Source organism: Vombatus ursinus, unplaced genomic scaffold (assembly GCF_900497805.2).
Source record: "Vombatus ursinus unplaced genomic scaffold, bare-nosed wombat genome assembly UNPS02014813.1, whole genome shotgun sequence".
In the NCBI taxonomy this organism is placed as follows: domain Eukaryota; kingdom Metazoa; phylum Chordata; class Mammalia; order Diprotodontia; family Vombatidae; genus Vombatus; species Vombatus ursinus.
The window spans coordinates 15,868,554-15,881,164 of NW_020954591.1; the positions used below are offsets into that span (position 1 = coordinate 15,868,554).

A 12,611-nucleotide genomic window follows, 5' to 3' on the forward strand; every position below is an offset into this window, starting at 1 on the left:
GTGTGTGTGTGTGTGTGTGTGTGTGTGTGTGTGTGTGTGTGTGTGTGAGAGAGAGATGAACTATGTTGGCAATCACATGAAGATTATAAACAGAAAACTGAATGTTTTTAAATGCACAAAATAAAACACAGAGAATTATAAAGGAAATCAACTATACCAAAAAACAATTATCAAAATATCTTTAAAAACAAGTTCATACAAAAAAAAAAAGTTCATGGACATCTGCCATGAGATAATTTAAGACTCAAGGACAACATGGTATAGTAGAAAATACTGCACTAGTGCTCTATTAGGTTTGTGAATATGGCCAATTTACAATGTCTGTCAGTCACTTTTCTTGCTAGATTGTAAACTGGGAGAGACCTTGCCTCATTCATCTCCTTACCCCCTAAGTTCCAAGAATTCTTCTATACTTAGTAGGTTCTTAATAAATACGTACTTGCTTAATTGAGGTATGCAAGGCTGTGCCTAGCCAGAGTTTAAAACATCACCAAAGAAATGAATCATCATCAAGAAAATATTTCTTACTAATTTCCCAGAGGTGCTATAGGGATAACATTTACTTTTGGAGGAAACTGAGAACCTGAGAGGACTTGCCCAGGGTCACAAATGGAGGCAGAAAGTAAATGAGGCAAGATATGAACAGAGGTTCTGTCTCCAAATCTAATGTTCTTTCCACTGTATTACATCATTACCAACAATAAAAATGCTATGCTAGATTCCACTAAATTAGACTACATCTATCTAGCACAATGGTTACCAAAGGATGTTTTGTGGGAAAGTATGATTGCCCTTGCTGTTGATATCCAAAATCTTCTACATCCCCAATTTTGTTTAATGATATACAAGGTATCTGCTGTCCATCAGTCCCCTCCTGCTACACTTGGCAGCTACATAATGTCAAGGGACCTAAAGTCAAGAAAGCCCCAAACTGGGTGGGTTATGAAGAATTTATGGGACGATGTGAACAAGAATCACACAGGATTAAGCGTGGATAAGTTATGATTCCCACTACTGGAGGATTCACATTGATGAGAACACATATTTATTGACATTTCATTATGTATACACTATCTCTTCAGTTGCAAAAATTCATTACTTACTAAAATAATATAGCACTAAATCAGTTTCCTTCAAATATGGCTCTAATATTTCTCCATTTATGTATTATATACCAAGGGATGGGGTGGTAAGGAAAGCTACAATTAAGGGCAAGTTGGTCCCCCATGGAAGTCAGCCACATACAAACACAGTATTTCTTTCTTCTCATCTTCCCAAGCTCTCCAAAATACTTAATTTCATAAATATCAGTGTTCATCCAATGTACATATATTCTTTTTTATTTTATATACTTTAACAATAGCCCTCTCTATCAACATCTTCTTAGGTTTCAGAATTCTAACTTTAGGGCCAATCATCTTGATTTTAGTTGACTATTTATAGACCTTTTCTGGCTTTCTATCTGTAGCAACCAGAACTCATTGAACAAAAATATTAAATATATGGCATCACAGATATAATTGGAGAGGCAGTGACAGAGTAAGTCAAGGAGTCATGAAGACCTGAGTTCACGTGCTGCCTCCGACTTCTGTGGCTGTGTGACCTTTGATAAATCATTTGGCCCCTCAGTGCTCTAGGCCAGAGTTTCTTAACCCTGGGCAAGTTACCTAACCTTGTTGGCCTCAGTTTCCTCATCTGTAAAATGAGCTGGAGAAAGAAATGGCAAACCACTCCAGTGTCTTTGCCAAGAAAAACCCAAATGGGGTCACAAAGAGTCAGACATGACTAAAAACAACTAAACAACAAAGTGCAGAACAGTAATGGTAGTAGATATTAAAGATACAAGGAAGAAAAAGATGAGTCTATGCCCTCTTAAGATTTTGATCTTGGAGGATAATTCTAAAACAAGTTAGAATGTAATAAAGGGACCAAATGGATACAGCACTACAGTGTGTGGATACCTGTTCTGTACTTGCTGGCCATGTGACCTCTTTGGGAAAGTCACTTAACCTCAGTGAGCCTATTTTCTTATGGAGAAGTGTGGGAAAAGACTAGATTACTAAGCTCCCTTCCTGCTCTAATATTCTATGAAATCTCTGTACATAGTAAAGATCTGAGAGAAAGGAAGCTGGGAATGAAGGAGTTATTTCTAGCTGGTAGATCAGGTAAGACTTTATGGAAGAAATGGTATTAAGTCTCTGGCCCCCAAGGAGCTAACTACAATCTAACAGGGCATATAAGACACCTGAACAAATAAATGTAATATAAAGGAGAATATAACTGACATACAAGACACATATATAAGGTATGGCATGGGATCTGGGGGGGGAGGGGGAGGAAATCATGGATTGGATGTAAAAGACTAGGGAGTGAAAGATGACTCCAAGGTCCAAGATTTGAGCCGGAGTGGAAGAACACTGGTGACATATCATAAAGCAACAACATAAAAAAACACAAAGAAGCATCACAAATACCAAATGCTATAGAATTTATTAATATTGCTCTATCCATGCAAAACATTAATGATAAATACTGAACAATTTATTCATCCGCCCAGCTAGAGCAGAGCAGCAAATAGAGCACTGAGCCTAGAGTCAGGAACACAAGTTCAAATCTGGCCTCAGACACTTACTAGCTGTGAAATCCTGGGCAAGTCACTTAGCCTCTACTCGCCTCAGTTTCCTGATCTGAAAATGGAGATAATAATAACATCTACCTCTCAAGGTTGTTGTGGGGATCAAACAAGGTAATAATTGTAAAGTGCTTAGCACAGTGCCTGGCCCAAAGTAGATGACATACAATCGACAGCTATCATTATTATTATTATTATTATACCTTTGTATTTTTTGTCTTATACCTAACATAGGAGTAGGGACTGGAACTACAATTTCACTGGCATAGGAAACTCAGCCCTTTCCCTTAAATGTATACTCCTGGAAAGCTGCCTAGGACACTGAGCTATTAAGTGACTTTTTTAGACAACAAGTTTGCGTCAGCAGTAGGTCTTGCACTCAGGTATTCAAGGTTCCAAAGCTTGAAGTTCTCTATGCATATCACTGCCTTCTCCATACCTATCAAATTTGAAAGGAATTTAGATATTACTGTACAAATAAAAAATCCAGGCTCCCACATCCTGTAAGTCATCGATGAAGCCCACTAAAAGGATGGCTTCATTAATATTAAGAATTTTAGGGGCAACTAGGTGGCGAAGTGGATACGCACTGGCCCTGAAGTCAGGAGGACCTGAGTTCAAATCTAGCCTCAGACACATAACACTTACTAGCTGTGTGACCCTGGGCAAGTCACTTAAATCCAATTGCCTAGCCAAAAAAAAAAAAAAAATTTAAGAATTTTAGAATCTGATAAGGAACCAAAGAATTTGGATTCAAATCCCTACTACTCCTAAGCAAATCTGCTAGTGAAGAGGTTCTTCATCTGGGATCTGGGGATAGATTTTAGAGAGTAAGTTAACTTGGTTAGTGGAAAAAATTTACTCCTGTGTATTTTACTTTATACATCTAAAATCATTCTGAGAAGAAATCCATAGATTTCACCAGATTGTCAAACTGCACAAAAACGGTTAAGAATCCTTGCCCTAACCTCTATGAACAAAGCACCAGTAGCTGCTACCATCATAATGTGTCTTTTGGGACCATTTCCCCCCCTTGCTTTGTATCCCCAGCGCTGAATACAGTGCCTGTCACACTGTGGGTGCTTATTAAGTGCTTACTTTGTACCAAGCACTGCACTAAATGTTACACAAACGCAGGGGTTACAAAGAAGGGCAAATACAAAGAGCTGCCACTCTCATCGGGTACTCCTTCCCAGTCCCTACCATCATCAGGCCCTCTTCTCTTCTTCGTCCCCTAGTCCCCATCACTAGGCTTCCTTCCTTCGCCTCCACGCCCCCCAAGACCATAAAAGCAACGCCTGCAACCCCACGGTAGTCCCCAGATGTCTCACCCAGAACCCCCCTCCCCACCCCGCCAGAGCCCAAGATGAAAAAGAGGGCCGAGTGAAAAGGGCGAAGCTCCCCCCCCCCCCCCCCGGCAAAACAGGGCCGTGCGGGGAAACAAACGCGCGGCCTCCGGAGCGGGGTGGGGGAGGGGCGCAGCTCCGCCCTCGGAGGAGGGACGAGGGAAGAGCCGGACGTCAGGCCGCAGGACTGAGCATGTGCTGAGGCCGTCCGTCCGGGGAGCCTCTCGCATCCGAGCCCGAGCCGAGCGGGGCCGAGGCCCAAGCGAGCCCGGGGCGCGCGGCTGCGGGGGGAGGAGACGGCTTACCTGGAAGTGCCCGTCCCGAAGGAGAACCCTCCTCCCGTGGTCCCGGTGCCCGCCGTGGCGGTCGCCATGGAGCCCAGCGTCCCTGTCCCGAAGGAGAAGCCCGTGGACATGGCTGAAGCCGGCCAGCCGCGGCCTTGGCCTCGTCTCTCGTCTCAGCGCCGCCGGGCAACCCGCAGCATCCCCCCTCAGTGGCCGGCCGGGCTGGCGGGCGGGCGGGAACTTCGAAGAGCGCCGGCGGCCACTTCAGTCTCTACAAGGGGGCGGGAAAGAAGAGCGAAGGAGCAGCCGCAACCCCTGGGCCGCGCACGCCGCCGCGCGGGAGCCGGCCGAGCCGCCGCGGCGCACCACGGGATGGAAGCCGGGACGTCAGCAGCGCGCGCCTTAAAGGGACAGGCGCCCGTCTGGATCAGAAGCCCTGGCCCCGCCTTAATTTAATTTATTCCTGTTTGGAGACAAGAAGGAACTTTAGATGTTACTGACTCAAACCTCATTTTACAAATGAGATAGCTGTGGCCCAGAGCGGTTTGGTCTATCAACCATTAATCCACGTTTGTTAAGCGCCTACTGTGTGCTAGACATTATGCTAAACGCTGGGGATACAAAAAGAGGCAAGAGACGGTCCCTGGCCTCAAGGAACTCACAGTCTAATGGGCGAGACCACAAGCTATGTACAACACCAAGCACAGTGACAAATTAGTGGGGGTCTGCCACATTAGTCCCTATTAAAACAAAACAAAAAAAGGAGGGGGGAACAAAGTGAGTCAAAACTCGTATAAATGAACCTTTGCCACAGTTGCCAAGATTTTAAGGAGCAAAGCAATTGTAACTCAGTTACTACCATATACGTCGTGGCCTCCATTATTGATCAGATCCTCTTCAATCCTCCTTTTGACAATGCTGAAATGATTGAAATGTGCTCCATAATCCTTAATTCAAAGCACAGGAATAGGAAATAAAAGGAGGGAGGTGTTAGAATTAAAAAGACTTCCAGCAAAAGATGAGCTTTTAGTTTACACTTAACAGGAAGCCAAGGAGGCCATTGGCGGGGGAGGAAGGAGAGAGTTCCATGCCTGGGGGACAGCCAGAAAAAAAAAATTCTCAGTCAAAAATATTAAGCACTTATCATGTGCCAGGCACTTGCTAAGTGCTGGGGATACAAAGAAAGGCAAAAACAAAATCAAATTCTCTGCTTTATTAGTGCTCCCAGTCTAATGGAGGAGACAATGTATAAACAACTATATATACCAAAGATACAAACAAGATAAATTGGAGATAATCAACAGAGGAAAGCCAACCTGTAGAAAATGGGATTTTAGCTGGGACTTGAAAGAAGCTTACAAACTAATAGACAAAATCAAGTAGAAAAGTGCCTGGAGAGCAGCTATTGAAAATGCCCAGATTTGGGAGACTGAGCTTCTTGCTCAAGTGTGCTTAGTATCCGTGCAGATAACACCCTGATCTAGCCCTGGACAGTCTCCGGATCTCTAGTCCTACATTACCCACTGCCTGTTAGACATTTTGAACTTGGATATCCTTATAGGCATCTCAAATTCAAGTCCCAAATAGCAGTCATTCTATTTCCCCCCAAACCAACCTTTCTTCTAAACTTCACTATTTCTGTTGAAAGTGCTTCTTAATCTCCCGTATCTCACATATCCATTGAGTTGCTTGATCTTTCCATTTCTACCTTTACAGCATTTCTCACATCTGACCTCTTCTCTCCACTCTCATAAGCACCAAGTTAGTTCAGGCCCTTATCACCACTCAGCTAAATGATTGCAACAATGGCCTAATTGCTATCCCTGCCTCAAGTCTCTCCCCAACCAGTCCCTCTTTCCCACAGATGCCAGTGATCATCCTTAAGTGCAGAACTAATAATGTATTTCCCCTACTCAATAAACTTAAGTGGTCCCTATTAGCTCTAGGATAAAATATAAACTCTTACGTTTAGTTTTTAAAGCCCTTCACAATCTGACCCCAACCTATCTGTCCAGCCTGATTATACATTGCTTCCTTTGCTGTACTTTACCATCCAGCCCCAGCGCCATCTCTAGTTGTCCTGATCTATGTCTTTCCACTGGATCCAGATGGCTCCAGAGGAGAAAGTGAGGCTGGTGACTTTGTACAGCCCTCCCTCATTTAAATCCAATTCACTTGCATGTCATAACATCATCTTCCTGATGTCATGGTCCTTTTTAAGAATGAAGGGCAAACAACAACCTGTGAGTAGTCCAAGCTGTCCCACTGGGGACCCAACTGGCCAGTTCCAGTTGGGCAACACAGCTCTTCCTTCTTTCCTCCTCCCCTCCCACCTCCCACCTCCCACCTTCCCCTTTCCCTCCAGCTTCTCCTTCTCCTTCTCCTTCCCCTTCCCCTTCTCTTCCTTCTATCCACTTAGGGTATAATACCATTTCCTGCTGGTGCTCTGTCCAAAGAATGTAAATTTTGATGGATGAAACATAGCAAGATATCTTGAGGTTAAAGGGCTAGAATTCTTCCTTAAAGACCATGCCTTAAACCTAATTCACTCTGGCTCTTATTGATTGGCCAGGAATAGGTCCCAGGCCAAGCCCCACTTGGTCATTTTTTGGGCCCTGATTGACCCAGAGTGAATGTAAATAGTAATTGCTTCTGTTTTGGCCAGAAACCCTCAGGGTCTTCCCCTCCCAGATAGTTTTTTTTTTAATTAGGCATAAGGGGCCATTCCTTGGCTCATTTCTTACCTAGCCTTAATCACTGAATGGGCGCTGCCTCAGTCAAACTGAGACTTGGGAAAGACCTTAGCTTAAAAAGTCCAAGGTCTTCTACTGCATCCAGGGCCATCTCCAATCTTGCTGAACTATATCTTGTCACTGGACCCAAATGGCTGGAGAGAAGAAAGTGAGGCTGGTGACTTTGCACAGCTCTGCTTCACTTAAACCCAATTCACTTGCCAGTCATGGCATCACCTGCCTGATGTCATGGTCCTCTTTGAGAAAGAAGGACAAACAACAACCATTCAGCCAAAAAAGACCTTCTCTCTGTTTTTCACCAAGCAGCTAGGTGGCAAAGTGGATAGAGTGCTGGACCTGAGGTCAGGAAGACTCATCTTCCTGAGTTCCAATCTTGCTTCAGACACTAGCTGCGTGACTCTGGGCAAGTCATTTAACCCTGTTTGCCTCAGTTTCCTTATCTGTAAAATGAGCTGGAGAAGGAAATGACTAACCACTCCAATATCTTCACAAAGAGTCTTACACAACTGAAAAATGACACTACTGTTTCTCCCACATGGCAATTCATCTCCCATTGCCGTGAAAAGAACAGCCCTGGTTGTCTCCCATGTTTGGAATGAATTCCCGCTTACCTCTGATTCACTGAATTCCTTACTTCCTTCCCTAAACTCAGTTCAAAGTCACTTTCTACAAAAAGTCTTTCTTTATCCCTCCAATTGCTAATGAGCTCACTATCAATCAATCATCAAGCACTTGAGAAACAAAGAAAAAGCAAAAACAGTCCCTGCTCTCAAGAAGTTTATATTCTAATAGAGGATACAACATATATAAATCAGTACATGCAAGATAAATACAGAGTAGATGGAAGGCAACTTTAGGGGATAGTACCAGCAACTTGATCGGGGAGGGAAGGAAAGGACAGGAAAGGTCTCCTGAAGGAGGTGAACTGAGTCTTAAAGAAAGCCAGGGGGTTCTGAGCATTAGTTCCTTGTTAAGAGGACAGCCATTATTATCACCTCCTTGAGAGAAAAGAAGCTGTGTACACGAATACCCCTTCTGGAACACATGTCCGTTTTGCTACATTCTGGTCTGTCTTCTGACCCAGGGCCAAAGAGAAAAAGGCGAAGGAGAAAAGACATCTGCCTGTAACTTTCTGTTATAGGCCAGGGAAAGGAGTGAATTCTCTTGCAAAAGTCTACCCTGGGCAACCTAGTCCCTGGGATGCTACATTAAGAATAGAAATGACAATAGAGTAAGCAATAATGGGACATTAGACTAGGTATAAATTTAGGCCAGTGGGGGTGGGATGAGCTTAAGAACTGAGGGATCAGTTCTTAAAAAGGAAGTTCTTAAGAAGTGAGGCCATGACTCTAGGATTTGGGATGCAGCACATCTGTAGGATGAAGATAATCTGGGAACACAGGGGAGGAACCCCTTCCCTGTTCCAGGGGAGGTAGGCAGCAGAAGGCTAAAAGTTAAGATACCAAAGGTATGGGGGGAAAAAATCAATTTGGAGTGTATTGTTACTAATGTACCCCATATAACTCTGAGGATCCAAGAATTCCCACCCCGACTCCCATTCTCACAGATAAGTCCTATAATAGCTACAACTCTCCCTCAGGGTTCAGGCATGTTTCCCTCCAGATTATCAACCAAAAGTAGCTTTTAGAAAGGGGTATTTACTAAAGTGGTGCAATAGGATCAGCTGATACACTCACACACAACGTCTGAGACAAACTCTAACACAAAAATACACAGAGTCCAGGGTGAAAAGTGAACTCAAGCTAAGAGAAGGGATAACTCAGTTCCCAGTTGCTGAAAGGCCTTTTCTCCCATTTGTGGATGCTCTAGAAGTTCCCCTTAAGGATGATAAATCTTCATCCAATCCATCTGTTCCAGGCTTGCAGTGGTAGACACTGATGCTAGACCATGCTGTCACTCAGGAACAATGCTAAGAAGAGGATAGGAAGTCCAAAATCTTTGAGACCCATGGGAATTCTGAAGGTCCCTCTCTGGCCAAAGGGACAGGGATAGTGGTGGCAGTGGTAATGGAGCAGGAGATCTGGCTGAGGACAAAGCTTTGGGGAAGGGGAAGGCAGTACCTTGGGGGTGGGGGAAGAGGGAATAGTTCAGCTATAGCATCACTTTGCTCCAATTTTTAGAATCTCTTCCCAACTCAGTTGATAATTTATAGACAATCCCTGGAGTATAGACACTGATTCTTGGCCTATCCAAATTCCATTCCAATTCAAAGGCCTTTTAGCACTTAGTTTAAGACTAAGGGATTGATTGAGATAGGTTCTCAACAAGTTGAAGTTTAAAAGTTAAAAGAGGGTGTGGTACTTTTGACCCTACCCTTGCACAAAAAAAACAAATCACCAAGAGAACATTCATAAATAAGCAGCTAGATGGCACTGTTGTCCATGCCTTTCAATTGTTGCCCAACTTACCTCGACCCTGTTTGGGGTTTTCTTGGCAAAGTACTGGAGAGGTTTGCCATTTCCTTCTCCAGCTTATTTTACAAATGAGGAAACTGAGGAAAACAGGGCTAAATAACTTGCTCGGGGTCACACAGCTAGGAAAGTGTCTGAGGTCAGATTTGAAATCAGGAAGATGAGTCTTCCTGACCCCAGGTCCACCACACTATCCACTTCATCACCTAGCTGCCCCACTAGATGGCAGGTAGATAGTAAAGTGGATTTGCAATTTGGAGGACCTGAGTTTGAAGCTTGTCTCAGACACTAGCTGCTTGACCCTGGGCAAGTCACTTAGTTTCTCTGTGCCTCAAATTCCTCATCTGTAAAATGTAATAATAGTACCCACCTCATAGGGTTTTTGTTAGTATTAAATGAGGTAAGTTGGTACAAGATTCAGACGTAAAGGGGGAGGGACATCATAATTAAATTAGTGGAACAAGGAAGAAATTACCTGTCAAATTTATAGATAATAGAAGAGTTCATGATCAAACAAAAGATGCAGAAGTTCACAAAGTTAAAACATAATGACCAACCAAAAGACTCATGATGAAACCCTCCGGAAAGACAACTGATGGACTCAGAGTAAAGATTGAAGCATATATTGTTTTTGGATGTGACTAATATGGGAATTTGTTTTGCATGAGTAAATATATTTGTAATAGGTTTTGTTTTTTGTTGCCTTCTCAATAGGCAAGGAAGGAGGAGCTACTTGATCTGAGAGTGTACTATGTTAATAAAATCATAGGTCTAATCCCTATCCCATGATATACATTTGGATGACTCACTCTTGGGCTGGTCTTTGAATATGTATATCTTGGATTGAAAAAGGAGAGTCATCAAGATTACTATTGGGAAATTGTTCAGTGCTTTTAATTAGCCTATTTTCTTTTATTTTATATTGGTTACAATTTCATTCAACTTACTATTTGCATAATTTGTATTTTTTGAATTAATTTTTCTTTAACAAATTTACAAGATTCCCAAATTGACAAATGGTCAAAGGATATGAACAGGCAGTTTTCAGAAGATACCAAAGCTTTCTATAGTCACGTGAAAAAATGCTCTAAATCATTATTGATTAGAGAAATATAATTAAAACAACCCTGTGGTACCACCTTATACCTATTGGAAATGACAAATCCTGGATGGGATGAGGGAAAAATTGGGACACTAATGAATTGTTGGTGGAGCTGTGAATTGATCCAACCATTCTGGAGAATAATTGGGAACTATGTCCAAAGGGCTACAAAACGGTGACCTTTGATCCAGTAATACCTCTACTAGGTTTGTACCCTAAAGAGATCAAAGGAAAAGAAAAAGGACCTATCTTTGCAAAAATATTTATAGCAGCTCTTTTTGTGGTGATAAAAAATTGGAAATTGAGGGGATGCTCATCGATTGGGGAATGACTGATTAAGTCATGGCATATGATTGTAATGGAGTACTATTATGCTAAAAGAAATGATGAGGGGGATGGTTTCAGAAAAACTTGGGAAGACATATAAGAACTGGTGTAAAGTGAAGTGAGCAGCACCAGGAGGTCATTACACACAATAATAGCAACATTTTAAGGATGATCAACTGTGAAAGATTTAGCTGCTTTGACCAATATGATGAGCTAAAACAATTACAAAGAACTCATGATGAATAAAATGCTACCCATCTCCAGAGAGAAAACTGATGAACTGAATGAAAACTGAAGTATAATTTTCTTACTTTACTTTTCTGACTTTTTTTGTGATGACTAATATGGAAATATGTTTTGCATGATTTCACATGCATTATTGATATCACACTGCTTGCCCTCTTAGTGTACGGGGGAGAGTTGGAGAGAGGGGGAGAATTTGGAACTAAAAATCAGAAAATAAAAAAGAATGTTAACAAATGAATAACTAAAAAAAATAAATTCACAAGACCTCAGTTAAAATCAAACTAGAGATGCAGTTTTTGTATATTTCAACTGAAAATATAAATTAAAATATTAAAACAATATTCAAATAAAGATATAAATTTTTTTAAAATTCTGATTTACATTTTTGAAAGGTGCTGTAATATATTTTTTCCGCATGATTCCACAGTTTTTACGGTTTATTTCTTAGCAATAGGCCTGAGGGAAAAGGGTTCCAGAATTTAGAGGCGTTCTCATAGATCATGGCATTCAACCCCGCCCCCGCCCCTCCTTCTTTAAAAAGTCCCGTCAGGTTTCCGGTCAATAGTAAGTGAGCTTGTTTTGCCTCCGACCAACAGGGGGCGCTGTGAAGAACGCGACCCAGCGAAGAGAACGCAGCTGGCACCCCTCTCTTCTGTTTGACAGTCAGCTGGGGCTCGTTCTCTCTTTCGTGCCTCGGTTTCGGAGTGTTTGTAGGAGACGGGCGCCTGCGGCTGCGCGCGTCGGCTAGTTCGGGGGCCGGCTGGTGGGCGGGGCCGCGCCGTGCCGGGCGCCGTAACTGCGGTCGCTGGGATTTGCACGTCGGCCGCTACCTTTCTGTCAGGTTCGTGGTGCGCCCGTGAGGCGGGCTCTGGGGCCTTCCTTCCGAAACGGCCTCAGGATGGAGCACATTCGCACGACCAAGGTAGATGACGGAGGGGACGCGGGAAGCCTCCCCTCTCCTCCCCCACCCTCGCCCGTGTGGATCCTGGAGGAGGAGGAGCTAGGCCGGCGGCCGCCCGGGGTCTCTGGCTTAAGGGGGCCGGGGTCGTCCTGACATCCCCTGCTTCTGCGACAAAAGTGGCTTGCCTGCCTTACCATTGGGGCACCGGGGGGACAGAGCCGGCCTTGGCCAAGGAAGGAGGCCGGAGGCCTTCTGTTTACACCGTCCCTTCCGCCCTTGGGACCGGGATGATTTGGGGAGTTTTAGGACTGGAGAAATTCACAGTTGCAGCCTCGCAGCCCAGGCACCCTTCCCTGTCCTGAGAAGGCAGGAGGTCAGGTGCCGGGCAGTCTGTGCACCTGAAGCCGGTAGCCACCTCCTCCTCCCTGGGCAGGAAACACTCAGGTGTGCTTAATCCACCGTGTGCATACTTGTGTTATCTGATTTTCCTCTTTTATGCTTGTAAGTTTGGTGGTGGCGAGGGGGTGATCCTCCCTCTCTCTCTCTGTCTCTCTGTCTCTCTCTCTCTCTCTCTCTCTCTCTCTCTCT

At 43.7% G+C, this 12,611-nt stretch overlaps 2 protein-coding genes across 2 annotated transcripts in view; one reads left to right on the top strand and one right to left on the bottom strand.

Moving 5' to 3' along the window:
• NUP58 (nucleoporin 58) overlaps positions 1-4,588 on the bottom strand; it is a 64,744-nt gene extending 60,156 nt beyond the window's left edge. Inside the window, exon 1 of the mRNA XM_027835115.1 lies at positions 4,284-4,588. Coding sequence (XP_027690916.1) covers positions 4,284-4,393 — 110 coding nt within the window. The 5' untranslated portion in view covers positions 4,394-4,588. The remainder of the gene's footprint in view (positions 1-4,283) is intronic.
• A 7,324-nt stretch (positions 4,589-11,912) lies between these two features.
• MTMR6 (myotubularin related protein 6) overlaps positions 11,913-12,611 on the top strand; it is a 53,287-nt gene continuing 52,588 nt past the window's right edge. The window contains exon 1 of the mRNA XM_027835247.1: positions 11,913-12,044. Within this exon, the coding sequence (XP_027691048.1) occupies positions 12,021-12,044 (24 nt within the window). The 5' untranslated portion in view covers positions 11,913-12,020. The remainder of the gene's footprint in view (positions 12,045-12,611) is intronic.